Genomic DNA, 26,215 nt, shown 5'->3' on the forward strand with positions numbered 1-26,215 from the left:
TCTATAATAGTTCCTTCTTGCCAATATCAAGTTTAAAATCCTGCCTTTATGATCATGTTACTATTTATTTTTGTTAGGAATCCCCAAGACTACCCTAAGATTCAATGGTTTGTCAGGAGGACTCACTAAACTCAGCATGAAAGGATACAAAGTAAAATCAATAGAGAGAAAAAGCACAAAGGGCAAAGTCCAGAGGAAACCAGGTACAAGGTTCCAAGAAATCTTCCCCAAAGGAGTCACAAAGGACACATTTAATTCCCCTAGCAATGAGCTGTGATAACACATGTGAACTACTGTCTACTAGGGAAGCTCATTATAGATTCAGAGTCCAAGGTGTTTACTGGGGTCTGGTCATATAGGAAACCTCTGCCTAGCATGTACCAAAATTCCAGGCTCCCATAAGGAAAGCAGGTGTTCTGCATAAACTACACTGCACAGTATTACTGTTTGCACAGTAAGCGACTCATATAAAGAGAATGGAAGAAACTCTCTCAAAATCCAAGTTTTCATACACCAGCCAAGAGCCAACATTGCAAGGAAGTCTTTGTAAAAACAGTAGTCTCAGGCCTGCTATATTAACTCCTTTTTGGATGCTATCTATTCCTACAGTCACTATTCTGGTTAGGCTTTGCAATTTTACCTAGAATTCTATCATTTTTACTTTCCATCTATCCAAATCCAGTCCTGGAGAACCTCTTCTGTTCCATAAAGCTTTGCCAAATTCTCTCATACTTCTCTCCCCTTTCTCTGAACTCCTATTTCACTTATGTTGTACCATTAAAGCTTGTTCATTCCAGAGCACAAGCTCCTTGTGTATAAGAACTACAGTTAAGTTCTCTTGTACTACAGGGCCTAGTCAATGAACAAGACACAGGCTCTCAAAAACTCATGAAAAAATGTAAAATAAAATCTGCTTCAAGATGCACATCTGTTCTGGAAATGTTCTCTAGTGCCAGGACAAAGATGGGGAGGACTGCAGAATTCAATTAGATAAACTTAGAATGCAAGCTTTAATTCTCTGCTGTGAACCTACACAGAATCCAAGCTATTCTCCATGTTACTTTCCAGGTATAGCTCTAGATAGAAGCAAATTCAGAAAACATAACTGAATAAATATTTTACTATTTCAAAATCTAATATTTACTTGGTAAATCCAATTTGACATTTACTCAAATATCCAAATATGGATATTCTCAAAGGTTTTTAGTTAATAGAATATTTAATGTGGCATTGCTTTTAATAATAGAAAACAAACAATACATCCAATGGGAAATTTATTAAATATTATATTCATACAGAAGAAAATTATTCATTGATTTAAAATGTAGAAATGTATGCACTGATCTGATTATTTAAGCTTGTATGTTTGCAACACACTGCCTTAAATCACAAAACAATTTAGATACCTTACGTAAAAACATTTATCTATATATGGAGAAATACTAAAAACACATATATCAAAATGTTAATAACAGTCCTTATCTCTGTGAGATTAAGGGTGATTTCTTGTCTTTGTTAATATTTTAAAAATTTTCCATAATGAACATACATTACTTCTGCAATGTTAATAAGTCATTAAGGATACCTCCTATCAAATATGGTAAAAACCCATTAGAGTTCTGTATTACATGGATTTGCATATCATGAATCAACTCGTATCCCTTAAGATTTAACACTTAATTAGAATTATATAACATAGCTTTTTAAATACTAGTTATATTCCTTAAAACTAGCATTAATAACTTGTCATTTACTATATGGCTCCAACATTTCAACAAGCAGTGAAAGACAGTGGACTTAAGAACAGGGTTCTGGTTCTCATCAAGTGACTCACTCAGTGCATCTTGAACAAGGTAGTTTAATTTCACAGAGCAACTCCATGAAAGGATTTTGATGATAATCTCTAGGACTGCTGATTGTAAGGTATCAAGTTTACCTGCCTATAATAACTCAATGGCCCAAATCATTTTATTTTCAACTGACAATCACAGTTTTGATACTTATGCGTATCACTGGTAATTGCAAGCTTAAGAGCAGCATGAAAAAACCTACACTTAACTCCACGGCTATCTAGAAAAATAATACTCTTAATTTAGGACATGCTCTTACCTTATCAAAAAGGTGATCTCTATATTGCTGTTGAGTAACAAATTTTTTATAACATATTACACAAGCAAAGGAGCTGAAGAAAGGTCCATGTAGTGTAATTGTTGGATCACATGGAGAGTGATCAAACCTACTCAGCAAAAGAGAGGTAACATTAGATAAATCTGCCTTCTAGGGAAACAACTATGTCACTTCATTTGTGAAGCTAAACACATACACACACACATTCAGAACTTTGCACTTTTCTACTGAAATATTAAGTAATGTTCTTCATATATAGTAAATATCAAGTGGTTCCCATATGCTCAGCAATTCCCTCAGAAAGTGAGTAAAAGTTAATGCAAGATTTCATATGTACTAACTAGCTGGTAAAACAGATTTAGGCATTTCTTACCAAACTGGTAAACTTCCCGTTTGAAAATCGTAAGTCCAGCATCTTTTACTTCTTGCCTTGGTTACCATAAGACTTACAACTAACTTTAAATAAATCACTGCAATAATAATCTCATGCTAAGATTTCTAGTACACTTGTTTCCCCTAATGGCTTTTAATCCTTTTAATGTTCATTTTTAACATTTAATAAATCTGCATTATTTTAAACTGCCTGGAGCACTTTAGCTAAGATATAGTATGCTACCGAGTTTTGTTCCCTCCCTGACCCCAGGTCCAGCTTTGACTTTACGTGGTTTTTCACAGAATGCTGCAACTCTCTCTAGAAGCTTCTCTTGATAAGGTAAGGCATAAGTACAGTAAGACATATGGGAAAGACAATGGCTTAGAGCCCCAGACTCTCAATTTCCCATTCTTCAACTATTAGAAAGGGAGGCTATGGGGATTCAAACGTTTAATACAACCTTCCCTTGATACCTACTTTCTCAAGCTTCACTATTCAAAAATTCAGTAAACTGGCTGGGCGTGGTGGCTCACGCCTGTAATCCCAGCACTTTGGAAGGCTGAGGTGGGCAGACTGCTTGAGGTCAGGAGTTCAAGACCAGTTTGGGCAACATGGCAAAGCCACGTTTCTGCAAAAAATACAAAAATTAGCTGGGTGTGGGGGCGTACACCAGTAGTCCCAACTACTCAGGAGGCTGAGATGGGAAGATGGGAGGATCCCTTGAGCCTGAGAGGTGGAAGCTGCACTGGACTCCATCCTGGGCAACAGAGTAAGACCCTATCTCAAAAAACAAAACAAAACAAAACAAAACAAAAAACACCACCAAACTCAGTAAATTGATAAAATAGGTTTTAATAAATAGAATTTTTATTATTAACTTTGCTTACATTAGTTTGCTTTTAACATTTATTTTGTAATGCCTATTACCTTTCTTCAGGCTAGACCAAATAACTGTATGTGCTCCTTGTCTCTTGAAACTTACATTTATGGACAGGATTTCTCTAAAACTAAACTATCTGGATTTCAATGGAAAAAGTCTGTTTAGAACTTTATAAGCTATATCAGGGAAAAACCAATATTTAAAAGCTATACCCATAAAGCTAAAAGGTACACCCACTAGAAGAATCTGACTTCACCAATTGAAAAAATTATATCATAATGGCACAAAATAATTTGAGTTTGGAATATAAAGCTATATAATCATAATGGCAAAGGTGCATTACGCTTTCATTTTATGAAATCACTTTGTAGCTCACTAGATCCTCAGCATTCACTATTCTGAATACCCTACTTACCTTTTCAAATGTCCTAAGAGAAGGTGCCCATTGTCAAACTCCTTGTTACAGTGCATTATAGGACATAAAATTGGTTTCCCAGACACTCGCATTTGGCCTCCTCTTCGGAATGAACTTTTTGTTCCAGAATTAATTGTGCCTGTTTTGAGTCCTGTATCATCAGAATATGAATTCTTAGGTTATTATTTCAGATACTTATCCTTTGGGCTAGTGATCAAAATTAGGACAAAACAATGAAAATTATGATATAGCATCAACTGGATGATTCTAATTATAATTGTTTACCTCTCTTATAAAAGATATAATAATCTAAAAGTAAATAAGTTGTGACCAAAAAAAGTCCTTAATATCACCTAGTAGCATTCTCTTTTTTTTTTTTTTTTTGAGATGGGCATCTTGCTATATTTCCCAGGCTCAATCAATCCTTCTGCTGTCGCTCAAACTACAGGAGCACGCCACCATGCCCAGCTCCAAGTAGCATACCCTTTAGGTAAAAAAAAAAAAAAAAAAAAAAAAAAAAAATCCTTTTCTTTAAGCTCAACAGCTAAGATGTGTTAAAGACCAAATGCATTAGAAGGTTACGCCCCTACTCCCTTCATTTTGAGCAGGGGGGACTATAGGTACATGCCACCATGCCCAGCTAATATTTTTATTTTTTGTAGAGACAGGGTCTCTCAATGTTGCCCAGGCTGGTCTCAAATTCCTGACCTGAAGTGATCCTCCCACCTTGGCCTCCCAAAATGCTGGGATTACAGGCATAAGACACTGTGCCCAGCCAGATCTTTTCCTCTAAGTCTTATTTTCTCTTTTAACTATTTTAGCTGTATTATAAAGTTAGCTACACTATAAAGGGTCTGAGCTCTATGAAAATTATATTAAACAACATAACTGGGGTAGAGAGGATGGAGTGAAAACAGCAGGGATGCAAGGAGGGTAAGTGTGTTATTTTCTGAGGAATCAAGCCACTGATCAATCAGCTCCAATTTGGACATCAAGTAATATAAGGGCAAGGGATAACAAATTTATAGAACACAAAGCAGAGATTTACTTATTGTTGATATCTCTCCCCTTTCTACTTATCCTATTTTGTCCCTTCTCTTTTTCCCTTTAAAAAGCCAATTAGGAAATAGTTTGTCTACCATTTTCTTCTCTTAATTAATTAATCCTCCTTTATCCTGGTCCATTTTTCACCCCTTTCTTTCTTTGTAATTTTGATCTTAAAGTCACAAAACTTGTAGATGAATCCCCCAGCCAAATGTCCTCAAGGAAACTCCCAACACATGATATATGAAGAAAAATTTAAAGAGTTAAGTCGTATAAAAACAATTGCAAAACAACCACAAGTATTCTGATTCAAAGACAGTTTGATTACTCTCTCTTTTATTACTATCTCTTGTGGACTATTTCGCTCAAATGCTTTGAATATTTCATATAGCAAAAAACTAAATATTTATCTTTATTGAATTTTCTACAAAGCCCTAAGCATTTAAATAGAATTATTCTCTTAAGACAATATGATTTTTAAATCCCAAAATCATTATATGTGATTAAGGTTTTAATTGCTTTTCCTCTCCTTTAGTCTTTATTGGGGGAATGCCTCTATCAAACTGTCAAAATGTTTATAAATATGTTCTGATAACAAATAATGGACAGCATGGAATTAATCATATTTTAGTCTTAAAGAGGCATTAAAATGACAATATACTTTTTTATCTTTAACATTCTTAATGTAGTAAGAATTATGACAACTTTTATAATTGTCCATCCACATTCCAGATGTTTCCTATTAGGACCTTTATTCAGCTATAAATAATGGCTCTGGATAAAAATAAAGTTGGAGAAGCCAATTCCTGGGTGGAAGGGTGGGGAGGCTTCCCCATGGAAAGGCAAAATACAGAGATTTAAACAGTTTTATTCTTAAAGAGTACAGGCAGCATTTTAAAAAATTATAATACTAAGTATTCAAATTTATGCAAACTGGCCAACTCTAAAAATCCATAAAGAATGGATTGTCCAACATTCGAATAATTATAAGTAAGGTACTTAAAATACTTCTAATGAAAGAACTGAATTATAACAGCTGAGTACTGTATTTTGAAATAGACTGAATGAGTCCTTTAATGCTCCTGAGAAGTAGAATCTCACTCTCTATAATTAAAGAGAACAGTGATTCCTCTCTCTTTTCCCCAGCTACATGCTCTTAAAGGATCTCAGCACTCTCTAAAGCTCATTTATGGAATAGCACCATACCAAATATAGCCCAATACTATAGCAGCTGTTCAAGCAATAGATTCCAAACTTTATTTTTACACTGCCTCAGAGACCAAGCAAAAAGCTGAGCCCATCACACAAAAAAGAGCAAAACTACAGACCTTAACTCCAGGCTTAAGCTCATCAGCCATCAAAAAGCCAGTACTGAAAGGCAGAGAAAACACTAATCTTGAAAGTACCATAAAGACACAGCTAAATAACTCATTTGATCCTACTTGACCTGCTCAGGGAAATACAAAAACAGATGCTCAAGATTCAATTTACAATGCATTACAATATTCTGACAATCTGGAGGCCAGATATTAAGCTTGAAGGGCGTATTACTGGCCCAACTACCATTCTATATAGGACTTGAAAGTGTCAGACTCATGAGATAATTTTTAGAAGAGACCTTAGAGATGATAAAGTCTTCTAGTTCTAGCCCATTTTCCTATCTACCTAGGGATCTTTCCCAAAAGTACAGATGCCCTATAAGAATCTCTGGAGATAATGAGGTGTAGGCATCTGTTTAAAAGGTCCCAGAATATTCTGATGCAGCAAAGATGACACCACTGAGCTAGCCATTCAGTTCTTCCACTGAGAACTGAATGTACATGAAGAGGGATTTTTTAAAACTATAAGCTTTCAAAAAACACCCCAAGAGGCAAAACCATTTACCATATTTTCTATGTGTCTTTTGCCAAAGTAGATCTGGAACGTCATATAATTTTTTTGTTTAATAACAGTAAGATTTGGAACCCAAGTTCTAGGCTTCCTTTCTGTGTTCATTATGCAAATATTTATAGCCTACCTCTATAAAAATTCAACCAACATTTATCGAGTATCTCTACGCTGAGCATTCTTTTAAGGAATTGACACTAAAAAGTATTAGTAAGATTTGGTCTTTGTGCCCAAGAAGCATATAGTCAGGTGGAAGAGACAGACACATCAACGGATCAATCCAACAAAATAAATACTGTATTAGTGAAATGAATAAAGAACTGAGATCACAGATGGCTGAGCAACCAAACTTATATAGAATAAATCCAGATAGGCTTATCACATAATTGGACATGATATACAATAACCATATTAACTCAGCAATCCCTAGTACTGTATTATTTGTTGGCCATGTATAAACCCCACAGGCAAATAAGAAGAAAACAAAGAAAAAGGTTTTTGGGGGCAGGAGGGGAGTTTGCGAGGCACAGGCAGGTTGATAAGGAGAAAATATAGTTTCAGGGGGTGGCCAAGTGTCAAAAATGTTGATTATGTCAGGTATCAAATGGAATGAACTGCTAAGTACCAATAAATATAAATTATTAGAATTCTTTTATAAGTGGCAATTTGATCCTATTCAAAGGAAAGCCCTTGAAAAGTAACTTTAGAATCCAAGATACCTAGATTCAACAAAGTTAAGCATTGCATGCATAGATATTTCTGTGACCTTTTGCAATTAAACTTTGTTGGATTAAATCCACAGCTAAGGTTTCTGTGGATATCCTGACCCTTTAAAGGCAGAGTAGATATTCTTCAAGACAAGACAGGAAAGTTGTCATAGTGGGACTCTCCTACTGGCTCTTGAAAATGCCACCAAATTATCTGGTGGAGTAAGAAATGTTCCACAGCAACTCTTCAAGGAATCTAAGATCTGCAAAGAGTTAGTAATGAAGAAGCTACCCAATGTTTTGACAAGTCTCCTATGAGGATGCTTCCTTATTAAATATCTACATAGGCTGCACTGATGAATACATAAGTAAACATGAATCCTCTAGATCTCAGTTTAAATTCCATTTCCTTAGAGAAGCTAAGAACCTCAAATAATCTGTTACACACCTCCCGTGGACATATGTACTACTTCATGCAGAACTATTAAATATATAAATGAATAAATGAGTAATATCTAATGAGCTCAGGTATGACCTATATTGCTTATACTCAAATATACTTGTGCCAAAGAAGAAAGACAATGGGCAAAGTAGGCCATTATAAAGTAGGCCATTATGAGGTGTTATTAGTATCACTGAAACAAAATTTAATACCTTATATGCTTATTAGCAACGGCATAAAACAGATGTACTTTCTGCCTTAAGGCTTTGGGGAAGCTAGGTAACCTTAGTGTAATTTCTAAAGAATACCTGGCATTTTTAGCCACTGGTCCACACACAGTCTTGCTGCTTCTGTATCAGAATGTCCTCGAATAAATTCCAATTCTTGTAACCCATGAGCATGCTGAAAATCAATTTTTTCCTGAAGACATTAAGAAAAAACTCAATTAAGATTACTAACCTGTTTTCCTTGAGAAAAGGATTTTGACACATTAGTGATCAGAAAATACTGATTACTTTTTATCCCCAGAACTCCACATCTAGAAATTTATGCCAAAGAAATACATCAAAATAAAAATGCATGCTCTAAGATGTGTATACCAGTGTTACTGCACAAAATTCACTACAACCTACATCCCTAACAACAGGGTATTATTTAAATAAATTATGGTATGTACATTTGATGAATGTCATTAAAAACATTAGCCAAATTTTTCAAAGGTGTGGGAATATACTTTTGATATCAAGTAGTTTGCCAAATTGTATTAAACAAATGAGGCAAAATATAAACAAAGAATAATTTCAATCCATATGCAACTATATCTGCAGAGGAAAAAAAAGCCTGAAAATAGATGTATTAAAAGTTATTAAGGCTACTTCTAGGAATTTCCATTTAAAGGATTATTTTCAAACTTTTATGTATTTTTTCAAATTTTCCATATTTAATCTGAAACATACAGAAGGAACCTAAAAAGTATTTGTTCATTGAGTAATATTAATAACATAACTCATCAGCACTTAATATGTGCCAGTATAAAGCATTTGTTGCCATCTAGACCAAGGGTTGACAAACTTTTCCAAAGGGCTAGTTAATATTTCATTACAGCTTTGCAGGCCAGAGTCTTTACTGCCACTACTCAACTCTGCCATTGTAGCAGGAGAGCAGCCACAAACAAAATGTAAAGAAGTGAGTGTAGCAGTGTTCCAATAAATCTTTATTTATAGCAGGCAGCAGGCCAATGACAATGCTGAACTAGATGCTCTGTATTGCTAAAAGCCTAATCTTTCTAGTTATATTATCCATAAAACTATTTGTATATTTTCTAATCATGTGTATTAAAATTAACACTTATTGGCCACTAACCATGTGTGAGGCAGTTTTAAAAAGACTTTAGATTTTAGGTATTATTGTTCCCATTTTATGATGAAAAACCTGACGTACAGAGAGGTCAAATAAATTGCCCAAGGATATATAACAATGTCAGAATTCAAACCCTGGCAATCTGATTCTAGACTTCATGCACTAACGAGTATAATCATACTGCCTCTCAAATAGATTTACATGTACTTCAAAAAGAATCAGAGTCAGCAACACTGGATTTGTAAGATATAAACCATAATAATGTGTGGCCTAGCTATCAGTGTAACAGGGTTTTCTATCAGGAAGGATAAGTGAGGGGAAAGAGTGGATCAAGATTTTAATCTGAAGAAAATCTACATGACATTGTTCAAATTAGAGCCATGGAATACTACTTCTCATGAATGTTAACATGCATTACATGCCTTTTTTAAAATTCTCTGTAATCAAATTAAGTATAGAAACACTAGTTTTAACACAAAAGTTAAAAGGTTACTTTCATGTAGGACTACTAAAGTCCTAAAGTGCTAATGTGCACTGTATTTTTCATACATAGAGTATGCAGTATCCCAACTTCAAAAATCACCAAATACTTTTTTAAAGGGTATCCAACAGGATCACTATACTGAATAACATGCAATAAGAAACAAACAATAGTAAAATCAAAGTTAGCCTATCCAAAGAAAGCAATAGCCCGATAGATATATCCTAAGCCATCTTATATATTAAATTAGACAATTTATCAAAGTTCCTTGCAATAATCCATTACAATAAAAACCCTTCAATTAAAGTAAAATAATTGAGATTAAATATTACTACATACCAACTACTAGCATACTTATTTTAACAATTTCCAATAATTAAAATTAAATAGGTTTTTTTTTCAAGTTCTCTGGCATTTCTTACAATAGAATTTGAACTCTATGAACATGCATAGTTAATGCTCAAAAAACACTTATTGAAATCATCCTAAAATTAGCCACCCTTTTTATCTATCACAAAGTAACTTTCAAAAACTTCAGGGTTACACCCTTTCTTGCAAGTCGTCTTAACTCCTGGAATATCAATACACAAAGCTGGTAGCCAGTCAAATGGTAAGCACAACACGTGATCTCTGAAAGTGAAGTATCCAGTGAAGATTTTGGGTTTTTTTGTTTGTTTGTTTTGTTTTTTTGAGACAGTCTTGCTCTATCGCCCAGGCTGGAGTGCACTGGCACGATCTTGGCTCACTGCAACCTCCGCCTCTCAGGTTCAAGCAATTCTCCAGCCTCAGTCTCCCAAGTAGCTGAGATTGCAGGCATGTGCCACCACACCTGGCTAATTTTTTTTTAAATTTTTAGTAGAGACGGGGTTTCACCATGTTGGCCAAGCTTGTCTCGAACTACTGACCTCAGGTGATCTATCCGCCTCGTCCTCCCAAAGTGTTGGAATTATAGGCATGAGCCACCAGGTCTCTAGCCTCCAGTGAAGATTTTAATGAATATTCCTTTTTTCTTCTTTGAAACCTCTCCAGCACAAAAGTAAGATAACTTACTTTAATAATGAAGACACCAACAATTCACAAAGGCCTACAATAGTTGAAAGACATTTTCTACAGTGTCTAAATTTAGCCAGAATTATCATTCACTAGAATTCTTCAAAAATTATTTCTATTTCAGTTTCATTATCTTCATTTCTGGGTGGTTTTGTTGTTGTTGTTGTTGTTGTTTTGTCATCTACTTTTAAAAAATAAGTAATCCATAAAGGGAATCAAGTTAGAAAAACAAAATTATGGCTGGATAGCAAGAAATGAGCTTGCTATGTGAGTCATTTTCTTCCTTAAAGAAGAATGAAATCTAGACAAATTTATTCTTTCCAACTGGTTAAACAAAAAATTCAAAATTTCAAAATTTCTAAAAAGATATTCAATGTAAAGTATTTAATAAAATGAATGACCATTTACATGGGTGGAGGCGGAAACTACCCTTAAGAAAAAACTTAGTTGTCACAGTGACTATACAAGATTCTGGGCTCATCACAAAAACTTTATTATCTATGTAGCCATTAAGATTGCCTGGGAAAAGAAGCTAGCATCACTTAGGAAACCTGAGGGAAAGTAAGACAGTTTTCAAGTAATTCCTCTGTCAAAGAGATATGACACATAAAAAAAATCAAACAACATACTTATAGTTCTGGGGGGGGTGGGCGGGAACTTCCTTAAAATTGAATAGTGTTTCTGCCAGGATAAAAATAATATTTTGTGTGTTTGCATATATGTGTGTGTCTGTGTGCACATATGTATACATGCAATAAGCATTTTAAACATACAATTAGAATACCATAGTCTAATTTAATTGATATTACATCATAAAGTAAAAGCCCCCAAACTAGCTTATTTCTAAATTTAAACACCATTTTATAACAGATTAGGATGCTACAGAAATACACAAATTATAATAACCAATGGAATAAGGAATCAAAAACATGCATGTTAAAATTACAAAATCATAGTGCTTATTCTGACCTGGGAGAATCTCTAAACTGTCCATTCACAGAATGAAACCCAAAGTCTATAAAACTAGTGATCTACTGAAATCTAAACAGCTGCTGGCCAGAGGCATGGTTTAAATTTCTATTTTTGTACTTTAGTATGGAGTTTTTTACCCAACGTATCAACATTCTGCTCCTAAAGGACATTTGTCAGTATTGAGGGAATTCTTTAAGTAATTTCATTTGGGGCCTTCTAAAGCAAGTCAAAGAAAAAATTTATATCATGCAAGATTCTAAAAATGGGCTTCATTTCCACACAGCAGTTCATCTACAAACCTGCTTCAAATTTCTTCCTTTCAGTAATGGATTTAATTTGGAAGGATAAGCTAAAATCTGAGAAAGCAGTCTGGTTCTATCCAGTAGAAAATAATCTTTCAACAGCTTATATCTATAAAAGCCCTGATAAACTCTTTTCACTCTTATGATAAAATAACCAGAAACTTGTTAACTGTTCATCTGCTTTGAGAAATTCATTATTTTTAATTCTCAAAAATGAAGTCCACTCAGTTAATTCTATTTTTCTTCTTTTCCTATATACAGATAAGAATCCAACAAACTAAAAATAAATGTAAAAAGCTATTATCAATTACTACGAAATTTATGAGCAATCTAGGGTACATGCTGAGCTTTGATTAAATCATTTTTTTAATTAAAGGTTTCTCTTTACAACCTTTATTATAAATAATTTTTAATTACATAAAATACTGATTAAAATAGCCACATACTCTGAATGCTCTATTCTTCTCTTCTTTCTGCTGTTTCTCCACTTCAACATGGCGGGCTAAACGAGCCAGAGTTAAAGCAACTTTATCCTTCTGATGATCAATATGGTCTTTACGTTTAACATTCTCCTATAATAGAAAAATAATTTTCATTCCTTTTAATTAACAAAATTAGCATTTGGATAACATACATCCATTCATCAAACAGCTACTATACTAAAGAACCATTTACTTGAGTTATACTTGTAAGAACCTATTTTGTGTATTGTATGTTTTATGTAGTATTTTGTAGGTCTGTCAAGTATCCACCAGCATCTTTGGTTTTCAAGAAGTAGACAAATGAGCTACTAGGACATTTATCATCTTTATTCACTTAAAAGCTGAAGAATAAACTCTTCTTAGATCTGTCAGAGAGGTGGGGTCATCAGGCAAAGCACCAACCCCTAAAATTGGAAAGAGAGAGGCAAATAAACAACATCAACTTACTAAAGGGGAAACCTTCTAGCAGGAACCTCCATAGGAAACTAAACTCTAATGGATGCTTAGTGTGGACAAGCCTGAGAGTTAAAAATTCCTGGGGAGCCAGCCATAGAGGGGCCCTCACATATGATCCTATATTAATAGATGCAGAAAAAGCATTTAACAAAATCCAGCACCCACTCATGATAAAAACTCTCAGCAAAGAAAGAAGGGAACTTTCTTCAATTTGTAAAGATCATCTACAAAAAACCTACAGCTAACACCACCATTTAATGATGAGAAACAGTAAGTCTTCACACTAAGATAAGGAACAAGGCAAGGATATCCCCTCTTGCCACTCGCAACATTGTACTAAAAGTCCTAGCCATTTAATGAAGTAAGATGAGAAAAAGAAATAAAAGGTATACAGATTGCAAAGGAAGAAATAAAACTTTTAGTTTGCATCCATGTAGAAAATCCAAAATAATTAACAGAATCATTCCTGGAACTAATAAGCAATTATAGCAAGGTTGCAGGATACAAGGTTAATACACAAGTCAATTGATTTCATATATATCAGCAATGAACAAGTGGAATTTGAAATTAAAAAATCACCACTTACATTAGTACTCCCTCCAGATGAAATACTTAGGTATCATATAACAAAATGTGTACATCTGTATGAAGAAAACTACAAAACTCTGATGAAAGAACTCAAAAAAACTTTTTTTTTTCATTTTTATTTCACATTCAAGGATACATTTGAGAGTTTGTTACAAGGGTATACTGCATGGTGCCGAACTTTGGGCTTCTACTGATTCCATCACCCACAGAATGAACATAATGTCCAATAGGAAGTTTTTCAGCCCTTGTCCCCCTACCCTCTCTCTTTCCTTTTGGAGTTTTGTTCCCAATTTACTCTCCATGTGAACCCAAAATTTAGCTCCCACTTATAAATGACAACACGTGATACTTGTTTTTCCGTTTCTGCATTAGTTTGCTTAAGGTAGCAGCTTCCAGCTGCATCCATGTTGCTGCACCTGTGCAGAATGATTTCGCTCTTTATTATGGCTGTGTAGTATTCCTCAGCGTACATATACCACATTTTCTTTATCCATTCTACTGATGATGGGCACACAGGTAGATTCCATGTCTTTGCTATTGTGAATAGTGTTGCTATGAACATATGAGTACACGTGTCTTTTTGGTGAAATGATTTCTTATTTATTTTTGAAACAGGGTCTCATTTCATCACTCAGACTGGAGTGCTGTGACACAATCACAACTCACTGCAGCCCTGACCTGCCAGACTCAAGCAATCCTCCTGTCTCAGCCTCCTGAGTAGCTGGACTACAGGTGCACACCACCATACCTGGGTAACTTATTTGTAGAGATCGAGGGTTGTTATGTTGCTCAAGCTAGTCTCAAATTCCTAGGCTCAAGTGATCTTCCCACCTCAGCCTCCCAAAATGCTGGGATTACAGGTGTGAGCCACTATGCCCAGCATTTTCCTTTGGATATACACCCAGTAATGGGATTGCTGGGTGGAATCATAGTTCTATTTTTAGTTTTTGAGAAATCTCTGAACTGCTTTCCATAGGAGATGAACTAAGTTGCACGTCCACCAACAGTGTATGTTTCCTTTTCTCTACAACCTTGCCAATATTTTACTTTTTGACTTTTTAGAAATAGCCATTTTGACTGCTGTGAGATGGTATCTGATAGTGATTTTGATTTGCATCTCTCTGATTAGTGATGTTGAACATTTTTTCATGTTTCTTGACTGCTTGTATGTTGTCTTTTGAGAAGTGTCTGTTCATGGTCTTTGCCCACTTTTCAATGGAATTGGTTTTTTTCCTTGTTGATAGATTCTGGATATTAGTCCTTTGTCAGGTGCATACTTTGCAAATATTATCTCCCATTCTGTAGGTTGTCTGTTAGTTCTGTTGATAGTTTCTTTTGCTGTGCAGAAGCTCTTTCGTTTAATTAAGTCCCATTTTTCTATTTTTGATTTTGTTCTGTTTGCTTTTGGGGTCTTCATCATAAGTTCTTTGCCTAAGCCAATGTCTAGAAGAGTATTTCCTAGGTTTTCTTCTAGAATTTTTATAGTTTCAGGTCTTACATTCAAGTCTTTAATCCACCGAGTTAATTTTTATATATGGTGAGAGGTCCAATTTTACACTTCTGCATATGGTTAGCCAGTTTTCCCAGCATCATTTATTGAATAGAGTATCCTTTCTTGATTATTTTTGTCGACTTTGTTGAAGATGAGTTGGTGAGTTGGTTGTGCCTGTGCTGCTTTATTCCTGGGTTCCCTAATTTATTCCATTGGTCTGTGTGCCTATTTTTATAATAGTAACATACTGGTTTGGTTACTGTAGCCTTGTAGTATAATTAGACATTAGGTAATGTGATGTCTCTGGCTTTGTTCTTTTTGCTTAGGAATGCCTTGACTATTCAGGCTTTTTGGTTACATATACATTTTGGAATTTTTTTTCTACTTCTGTGAAAAATGACATTGGTAGTTTGATAAGAACAGTGTTAAATCTATAGAAAGCTTTGGACGGAATGGCCATTTTAATGATATTGAGTCTTCCCACCCATGAGCATAGAATGTTTTTCCATTTGCTTGTCATTTATGATTTCTTTCAGCAGTGTTTTGTAGTTTTCCTCATAGAGATCTTTCACACCTTGGTTAGGTGTATTCCTAGGTATTCAATATTTTGTGTGGCTATTGTAAGTGGGGCTGTATTCTCCATTTGGTTTTCAGCTTAACTGTTATTGGTATAAGAGATGACACTGACTTTTGTAGTTGATTTTGTATCAAAGAACCTCTCAAGAAGTGGAGAGATATTTCATGTTCATGGATAGGAGACTCACTATTGTCAAGATGTCAGTTCTCCTAACTTGATCTTTGATCTATATATTCAATGTAATCACAGTCAAAATCCTAACAGATTATTTTGTGTATAATGACAAACTCATTCTGAAGTGTATATGGAAAGGCAAAAAACTCCTATTGGCCAACTCAGTACTGAAGGAGAACAAAGTCATACGCCCGACACTAACTGACTTCAAAACTTATTATAAAGCTACAGTAATCAAGACTGTGTGGTACTGTCAAAAGAAGGGACAAACAGACCAATGAAACATAACAAAGAGTCCAGAAATAGACTCACATAAATAAAGTCAACTGATCTATGACAGAGGAGCAAAAACAATACAATGAAGAAAAGACAGTCTTTCTAACAAATAGTGTTTGAACAAGCAGACATCCACATGCAAAAAAAATGAATCTAGACCCTGACCTTACACCCTTCACAAAAATTAACATAAAATGAATCACAGGACAAAATACAAGATATAAAACTCCTAAAAGATAACATAGGAGAAAATCTAAATGACCTTGTGCATGACAATGACTTTTTAGATACAGGAGCAAAAGCACAGTCCTTGAAAAAAATAATTGATAAGCTGCACTTCATTAGAACTTAAAACTTCTCTGGAAAAGACAATGTCAAAAAATGAGAACACAAGCCACAGACTGGGAGAATATGTGCAAAAGACACATCTGATAAAGGACTGTAATCCAGTATATACAAAGAACTCTTAAAACTAAACAATAAGAAAATGAAGAAAATGAACAGCCTGCCTTAAAAATGGGGAAATACCTAAATAGACACCTCATCAAAGGAGATATACAGATGAAAAATTAAGCATATGAAAAGATCAACATCATATGTCATTAGGGAAGCATAGATTAAAAAAACAAGACACCAATATACACCTATTAGAATGGCCACATCTAAAACACTGACAACATCAAATGTTAGCAAGGATGTGGAGCAAGAGCCAACTCTCATTTCATTGCTGGTGGGAATGCAAAATGGTAAACACACTTTGAAAAACAGTTTGGCAGTTTCTTACAAAACTAAACATATTGGGCTTCTTGGTAGTTACTCAGATGAACTGAAAACTTACGTCCACACGAGAACCTGCACACAGCTGTTTACAGCAACTTTATCATAAGTGCCAAAACTTGGAAGTAACCAAGATGTCCTTCAATCAGTGAATGGATAAACTTTGGTATATTCAGACAATAGAACATTATTCAATGCTAAAAAGAATTGAGCTATCAAGCTGTGAAAAGACATGGAGGAACCTTAAAAGCACCTTATTACTAAGTGAAAGAAGCCAATTTGAAAAGGCTACATACTGCATGGCCACATATCACAATCTGGAAAAGGCAAAATTACGGTAACTGTAGTAAGATTAACTGTAGTAAGATTAGTGATTGACAGGGGATAGTCAAGGAGGAGGGATAAACTGGCAGGGCACAGAAGATGATACTACAATGACAGATACATGTCAGTATACATTTGTCAAAACCTAGAGAATATATACCACCAAGTGTGAACCCTAATGTAAACTATGAACCCTAATGTAAACCAAGGTCATATTAACATACAGACAAAGTGGACAACTTATAAATTACTGTTTACCTACCACATGAAAAAAGACAGTAGTGACAATTCTCCTCCTACAAAGTTGAAAGAAGGGCTGACATTCATAAATAGAAAGTATATCTTATGCCTAAATTTTTCTGGAGACTAGAAGCACATAATGTGTTAATGGAGGTTCACAGATTGAAACAAATGTATCCTGTGATTTCCAATGAGGATAGTGGAGGTTTCGCATGGAGGGGTGGGAGGGGAGGAGGTAAGTGGACACTGTCTGACTGTACTTTCTGCTCAATTTTACGGTGAACCTAAAACTGTTCTTTTAAAAAAGTTTATTTTAAGAAAAGAAAAATAATAGATCTTCCCTGGCTTTTTTTTTCTTTTGAGACGGAGTCTCGCTCTGTCACCCAGGCTGGAGTACAGTGGCGCGATCTCAGCTCACTGCAACTTCCGCCTCCCAGGTTCAAGTGATTCTCCTGCCTCAGCCTCCGAGTAGCTGGGATTACAGGCACGTGTCACCACCCACCTAATTTTTGTATTTTTAGTAGAGATGGGGTTTCTCCATGTTGGCCATTGGCCAGGCTGATCTCAAACTCCTGACCTAAGGTGATCTGCCTGCCTTGGCCTCCCAAAGTGCTGGGATTACAGGCGTGAGCCATCACGCCTGGCCTTCCCTGGCTTCTTCTACCAGAATAATTAGTTACAAACAAAATACCACTCTTTGGGCAAATCAGTCACCTATGTACAACCCAATTTTTATCTAAAGTGGGATAGTGATGCACTAGCCAAGTCAAACAGCAGGTATGACTTCTAGAAGTAGACAGAAGTTATACTGAAGTAAGCATATATAAAAAGGCCAAATTGGTATTTTCAGTATGAGGGTACACCTTTGCAGTAGGGACTGTTTATAGGACCACTTTAGGTAGAAGTAACCCCAGCTCACTTTCTGACCACTTGGGCAGCGTACAGCCTTGCACCCAGGTAGTAGGTGACATTCTACTAACTTCAAAATATCCTTTTACAAGTTACAAGGCAATGCAGGTCCTCAGAAATGGCAGTCACAGGAAGTTATTTTTCTTAACTTTGATCCCTCAGTACAGGCAAATCTGTCTTATAAGCAAATTAGTGGTCGAGTGTAATAGCTCACACTTGTAATCCCAGCACTTTGGGAGCTGAGGCAGGAGGTTCACTTGAGCACAGGAGTTGGAGACCAGTGTAGCTAAGAGTACATGGCCTCGTCTCTACAAAAAAAATTAAAAACTTAGCTGGGCATGGTGGCATGTGCCTATAGTCTCAGCTACTCAGGAGGCTGAGGCAGGAGGACTGCTTGAGCCCAGGAGATCGAGGCTCCAATGAGCTATGATCCAGCCTGGGTGACAACAAAGCGAGACTCTGTCTTCTAAAAAAAGGGGGAAAAAGGGCAAATTAAATTTACTCCTTGCAAAAACTACAAAATGTAGGTACTACCTTGAGAAGGAAATTTAGTGCAGATCACAAATATAAATTTTAATTTAAAGATGTTAGTAAAATTAAAACATAGGTATAGAGTGTGTTAACTTTCTTGAGATAATACTTTCTAGGTTTTAAACTTTAGCAAAAGTCATGCTTGACCTGGTAAACCAAGGTCACATTAACATACGAGCAAACTGGACAAGGTATAAATTACTGTTTACCTACCCCCCCCCCCAAAAAAAGACAGTAATGACAATTCTCCTCCTATAAGGTTGAGAGAAGGACTGACATTCCTAAATAGAAAGTATATCTTATGCCTAAAAAAAAAAAAATCTGGAGACTACAAGCTGCAGAAAATTTATCAAGATATTTCAAGTTGCTACCCTTACCCCAAACAAAATATTTCCTACTCAAACATTAAGTCACTTATGCAGCCATGTGGGTGTGAGGATAGGAAATCAAGGGATTTTTTGGTCTCTCTGAAACTCCTGTGTCATAACAACAATGTGAATATTATAGGGACAGGAAGAGGGTCATGTTTTAGATAAATTTAGATAATCCTAACTCAGGAAGAACTATCCTTGAACTGATGTTTCCACTATCATTTTACTTTGTTCTAGGCCATAATAAAACCATTTTAAGTTACTTTTGAAGTTACAGTCATTCGGAAAAGCTTTACATAATATTTATTCTTCTTAATGGTTACTTTAAAGCATACTTAATGATTCTGATGCAGTACTTTTCATTGACTTTTGCATATACTCTTGATGCAAAGGTCAATGAAAATTAAATATAGAAACACAGCAATTATATATCCAGCAGGAAAAAATTTCAGTAATCCACTAGTCATGTAAGTATGTTCTTAAAACTTTACTCCCTTCGAATTATACTCACGTGCTATCAAAACATACGACACCAGGAAGAGAAGTTGTTTAGCCATTTAAACATTCATTTGGATCTCTTCAACTTCACTCTAAAATTAATCACTAGCTTAACATCACCTTTTAGAGGTTTTAAAACCTGTTGGCATTGTCATTATTTACTATAATTGTTTTTCTTATATTTAGCTATTAGTAGCCTACATATTTTATTTAATGACAAGTTGAGCTTCCCTAATCCAAAAATCTGGAAAAAAAAAATGCTCTAAAATCCAAAACTTTTTGAGTGCCCGTATGAAGCCCAAAAGAAACATTCCTTGGAGCATTTCAGACTTCAGATTTTCACATCAGGGATGCTCAACCAAAAGCTATAATGCAAATATTCCAAAATCCAAAAATATCTAAAATCCAAACACTTCTGGTTCCAAGCATTTCAGATAAAGGACACTCAATTTGTACATGGTTATGTCTCAATGAATTGCCTCTGTTATTCCCTACTAATCCTGCTGATCTGTTTCTTCTCTTTCACAACACTGAAGGGCTGAAAAGACCCACAAGCCCTAATGCTGAAAACAAAAGACATCTTAGAATTGACTCTGGGCTTTCTTCTTCCCACTGAGGAGAAAGTTTCTCTGATTTTTTTTTTTTTTTTTCCTTTAGCGATAAGGTCCTCTGGCGGGACTCAAACTCCTGGGCTCAAGCAATCCTCCCACCTCATCCTACAGAGTAGCTGGGCCTATAGGTACATGCAACCGTGCCAGGTTCTATTTTCTTCTTAAAAAGGAAGAAAAAAAGGAACTCTGGCTACCAATATTGAAAACATATTTAGGGGAAATCTGCTAGGGGTAGAGGAAAAGAAATGGTAATAGAGAAAGCAAGTGCTTCAACTAAAATCTGCCAATTTTGAAGCTAGCACTTTAAAACTGAGAAAACGGATGTATTAAAGAAAGATGTTTTAAACTGGGAAAAGATTAGGTAGATGAGGCAGACTCTATTAGTCATATGATTTCTTTTTTTTTTTTTTTTTTTGAGACGGAGTCTCACTTTGTCACCCAGGCTAGAGTGCAGTGGTGTGATCTCGGCTCACTGCAACTTTTGCCTCCTGAATTCAAGCGATTCTCCTGCCTCAGTCTCCCGAGTACCTGGGACTACAAATGTGTGTCACCACGCCCAGCTAATTTTTGCGTTTTAAGTAGAGATGGGGTTTCACCATGTTGGCCAGGCTGGTCTCAAACTCCTGACCTCTAGTGATCTGCCAGCCTCAGCCTTCCAAAGTGCTGGGATTACAGGTGTGAGCCACAGCACCCAGCCCATACAATATTTTTTCACTACAAATCTTGGGTATGGGGGTCAAGGTAGCTGGTTAAAGGGGTCACTCAATTCTTAGCACTGCGAATTTCTACCATTTCCCTAATGCCACAATGCTGAAGTGTAATTTAATGTGAAACTGTAAAATTCCAGACTGCTTTCCTTAGGCTGGGTTTGCCATCTCCCACAAAGCCTGTAACTTGATTATCACTTAGGTCTTTGGAGCTTTTCTAAGAAAGATAAGGCTTTCAGACATAACCTGAATTCAATTCTCAAGCTAAAATTGAATTGGCTCGGATCCATAGCAAAAATCATTTTTTTTTTTAAGTTTCATTTTGAGTATTAGCAGCTATAGGATCTTCAGGGTTATCCTCCTTGAAGTACTTCCTGTGGTCACCCTTCTTTAAAGACCTTAAAGACTAATGTCTTTAAATAAAACACATAATATTAAAGGGTCCATACTGACAGTTAATAAGCTATCAATGTTAGCCAATCGGTGTTGGGGAGAAGTATAGGAAAGCCTTAAGAAAAATATTGGGGAAATTGGGGGTCTTCTGTTTGCCAATACTTCAGATCAATCTCTGCATCAATTTTCTTCCAAACGCACAATTGCATAGAATTAAGGAGGATGTAAAGCCAGAAGAAGCTTAAAGGCAGATTCTGGTTCAGTTACTATGAAATTCTTACATTCTCAAATATACTTCTTTACATTTTTATCTAAAATTTTAGATAAAACATGCACAGAGCAAATTTCGATTGTATCCTATAAATGATAACCACATTCAGGATACTGGTTATACCTGAGGACACATCTCCATGAAACTTAAGCATATACAGGTAAAGCAACACTTCTAAAGAACAATGTTTATCTTTTAATGTGTCCTGGTAGAGTTACAGCAAAAAGTCCAAGTCTAGAAATGACAACCTGACACAAAATCCCATAATCAATGAAATGATAATATTAAACTTACATTTCAACATATCTTCCCTATTAGTACTACTAGATCAACCAATTAATTTTTTTTTTCTGACAGGATCTCACTTTGTTACCCAGGCTAGAGGGTTACCATAGCTCACTGCAGCCTCAACCTCCTGGGCTCACTTAAGCAATCCTCTCACTTCGGCCTCCTGAGTAGCTGGGCCTACAGGCAGGTACCAGCACGCCCAGCAAGTTATTCTTATTTTTTGTGAAGACAGAGTCTTGCAGTATTGCCCAAGCTGGTCCTGGCCTCAAGCAATCCTCCCATCTAGGCCTCCCAAAGTGCGAGGACTACAGGCATGAGCCACTGTGCCAAGCAACACTTGTAGTTTTTAAGTGAAAATGATCCTGTAAATATATATATAAATAAAATCTAGAAGGCTATATAAATCAAAGTGTTAAATAGTGGTTATTTCTGTCTCGAGGTTTTTTTCCTTTTTTACATTTATCTTCTAATTATTCTACAATCAGCATATGTAATAAAATTGTTAACAAATTTTAATTATTAATGAAGAAGACAAAAATGTTAAGGATCTCGGTCTTTTGTTTGGGAACATAATGGTCTTGCTTTAAATCACTAATTTTGCCTTATAAAAATATGTTTAATATCTATCCTACACAAATATAGACAGAAATGCTGCATCTAGAAGGGACATAATCTATTAGTAAATTGTATGTAACTTTTCTCAGATTTTTGTCCCTAGATGTATAATATTGGGTTACATTATTTTCCAAACCCAACAGAAACATATTAATCAAGAATTAAGGAAAGTCAGTTTCAGCTCAACAAGCTTAATGGCTACTGGGAAAATACTTTTACACAAATTTCAAGGCAAACTTCATTATCACTTAAAGCAAAAAACATTTAGCTCAAACACAAATTTGTATGTTTTTTTACATATATGGTTTTCCTAAAAGCATGTCTGACTCTGCATTTTAAAATGTATTTAAAATACTGATGAAAGTATACAGTCAAATTAAAAGCTGAAACTTAAAAATATATGCTTATTCAGCTCACTTAGACCTCACCTTTCTCTATTATTGTTTGGAATGTAAATATAGAAAGCAGGATTCTTAGTTTTTCCAGTCACGAAGATAAGTTCTCTCAGGTATGTTTAACAAATGTGCTCAAAAGGAAGCCAATTAAACACCAAAATAAATTTTTAGTACAAGCTAAATTTCTACTTAAGTAACTTCAGATGAATGTACATGACTTCATAACTTTCTCTTAAAATTCATCTACAAATGCTTCTTTCTTGAACTCACTCTTGATCCTGAAAATGTAGTATGGTTTAGGAAGCTAAATGCCAGACAGAACTGGCTCTAAACTGTTTTATAAAAAAATTTTTCTTAAAAGATCCATGAATACATTTTTTACAAATATTAAATTCAGGCAGATCTTTCACTTTATTCTTCACACATCACTCACCGAAAAGTTGAGCCTCTGAGTAACTTACTGTGGTAACTAGCTAAATCAGTTACTTTAAATGTTTGCAAATACCAACTCAAAGGGAATGCGGAATTAATGGAGTGATTTTGCTTTTGCGAAGCAATTTCTAGAACACAATAGTAAAAAGCAGGACTAGGTAAAGAAAATGTAGTACATGTACACAACGGACTACTATATAGCCAAAAAAAAAAAGAATGACATCATGTCCTCTGCAGGAACATGGATGGAGCTGGAGGGCTTAGTCAACTAACACAGGAACAGAAAACCTAATACTGCATGTTCTCACTTATAAGTGGGAGCTAAATAATGAGAACCAAAGGGCACAAATACGGGAACAGCAGACATTGGGCCTACATGAGGGAGGAGGGTGGGAGGAGAGAGAGCACCAGAAAAATAACAATCGGTTACCATGCTTGGTACCTGGGTGACAAAATAATCCTGTATCCCAAACCCCCATGACACAAGTTTACCTATAAAACAAACCTGTAAATGTACCCCTGAACCTAAAATAAAGGCTTAAAAAGAAAGAAAGAAAGAAAAAAAAACAACAAAAAGCAGGGCTTCACAGAAGAAATTATTTTACAATAGCTCACAGCATTGTACTACTTTGTGGCCTTTTAATGATAAATGACTTATATTTGTAAATCATTATTACTAATTTCTAAAAAGCACTTTAGTTCTTGATGAACCAAAAAGCTTCCATTTTACATTTTCTACAAAATTACTTTAATAGAAATATGAATACATTATGAATATGAAGTCACTAGACCTCTCTATGAAATGGAACAATTTTGCTCCATATACCACAAAGGTTGACATAACCTAGAAAGAAAGTATTCTGCAAGAATACTTCCAGAGAAGTGACCACAACAAACCAGTTTCCTATATGACTCATCATAGGCACCTTCTGGGTAATGTAAAAGCTAGTAATAGGAAAAGATGCAATTTGTAGGAGGGAGGAAGGTAAAGAATAACGTGAGGGGATATACACAAAACAATCCAAGGCAGGTTTATTTACAGTCATAATATCTTCCTGAACATCAGCTGGCACTAATTATCCAGAGGAGTTCCAACTGGAGAGTATTTCTTTCATCATCTCTATCTTATATGTAAGGGACTCCAAGTTCAAAGAAAGCTCAAAGGAACAACCAACTGCAAAAGAATTAACTTTGCACATCATCATCACAGTATCTGACTAGTGCATTTGGTTTGAATAGAAATCCTGCAACGAATGGATTACTTCATGGAAACCCAATTTCAAAGTCTGCTTATTATTGCCCATCCTAAAGCTTCAATCCATGGTTTGGTCTGAAGTTTGCACCACCCCCCAACAAAGTTCTGTTTACCAGAAGCCCCTGCCACTCAACTTATATAACTCAAACTGTATCCCAAATAACACTTTGAAAAGCAATGGTTTTTCTCAAGAATTTTATATGCAAATACAGATAAAGCAGAAGAGATAAACACAGCATAACAGTACAATATTTATTTACCATCTTACCATCTCCAGCAGCAAAGCTTTAGGACCAGGAAACTCTCTTTTTACAAAGCAATCTCCTTCCCACCCCCAATTAGTTGTTTACAAATACAAAGTACACAGGACATCTGCTTTGTATGAACAAATCTTAAAACATACATATAGATATACCCCATTCTGTAAAGTACTTTATTCAGTTAAGAAGGCTAGTCCCACCAAACCTGTTAAAAAAGATTTTCCTATGTTCTCTTTTGAGTAAACTGCCAACATCTCTCTCTACAAAAATCATTTTAGGAAAATGACTTTCATCCTCCTTCAGTACAGGACCAAAAAATAATAGTAACAATGCAACTTTGGAACTTAAGAGAATTTTAAAATATACAGCCAGGCGTGGTGGCTCACACCCATAATCCCAGCACTTTGGGAGGCCAAGGTGGGTGGATCACCTGAGGTCAGGAGTTCGAGACCAGCCTAGCCAACATGGTGAAATCTTATATCTACTAAAAATACAAAAATTAGTTGAGCATGGTGGCGGGCGCCTGCAATCCCAGCTACTCGGGAGGCTGAGGCAAGAGAATCGCTTGAACCTGGGAGGCAGAGGTTGCAGTGAGCCGAGATTGCACCACTGACTCTAGCCTCGGCAACAGAGTGAGACTCAGTCTCAAAAAGAAAAACAAAACAAAACCACACAATAACTCTGAATATGATGTGTGACAAACCAAAAGGGAGTTACAGATTTTTAACCCCGCGTGCCACTGTTTCGCCTCTGGCATAGAAGGGGAAAAAAAAAAAAAAAAAAAAAAAAAAGATGAACTGTAGAGAAATAAAAGTAAAAGTGGGAATGGGGCCTGGTACGGTGGCTCACGCCTGTAATCCCAGTACTTCGGGAGGCCAAAGTGGGCAGATCACTTGAGGTCCGGAGTTCGAGACCAGCCTGGCCAACGTGGCAAAACTCCATCTCTACAAAAAATACAAAAAATTAGCCAGGCATGGTGGCACGTGCCTGTAATCCTAGCTACTTGGGAGGCTGAGGCAGGAGAATCACTTGAACCTGGGAGGTGGAGGTTGCAGTAAACCAAGATGACCCCACTGTACTCCAGCTTGGGAGCCAGAGCAAGACTGTCTCAAAAACAAAAAAAGGAAAAGAAGAAAAAAAAAAAAGAAGCTAAAAGGGGCCAACAGCAAGGAAAAAAACTTAAACACGAAGTTGACAAAATGTGTTGGAGCTGCTGGAGATATTACTGAGACAAGGTCTACAACCCAATTTCCT

At 35.8% G+C, this 26,215-nt stretch overlaps 2 protein-coding genes across 9 annotated transcripts in view; both read right to left on the bottom strand.

The window, feature by feature from the left end:
• Nucleotides 1-26,215, bottom strand: part of BAG2 (BAG cochaperone 2) — a 406,790-nt gene that overhangs the window by 50,098 nt on the left and 330,477 nt on the right. The gene's annotated exons all lie outside the window — the stretch shown is intronic.
• The window catches only part of ZNF451 (zinc finger protein 451), an 82,433-nt gene that overhangs the window by 35,246 nt on the left and 20,972 nt on the right, over nt 1-26,215 (bottom strand). For 7 of the 8 annotated variants that reach the window (XR_003728605.2, XR_013416066.1, XM_077998856.1 and 4 more), the window contains 4 exon segments: nt 12,486-12,611; nt 8,184-8,295; nt 3,796-3,946; nt 2,110-2,236 (listed from right to left, as the gene is read on the bottom strand). Coding sequence is in view for 6 of the 8 variants with exons in the window: in XM_077998856.1 (XP_077854982.1) it covers nt 2,110-2,236; nt 3,796-3,946; nt 8,184-8,295; nt 12,486-12,611 (516 nt within the window). In the remaining 2 variants the exon portion in view is untranslated. 8 annotated transcript variants of the gene reach the window in all.

The sequence above is a fragment of the Macaca mulatta genome, chromosome 4 (genome assembly GCF_049350105.2).
Source record: "Macaca mulatta isolate MMU2019108-1 chromosome 4, T2T-MMU8v2.0, whole genome shotgun sequence".
NCBI lineage: Eukaryota > Metazoa > Chordata > Mammalia > Primates > Cercopithecidae > Macaca > Macaca mulatta.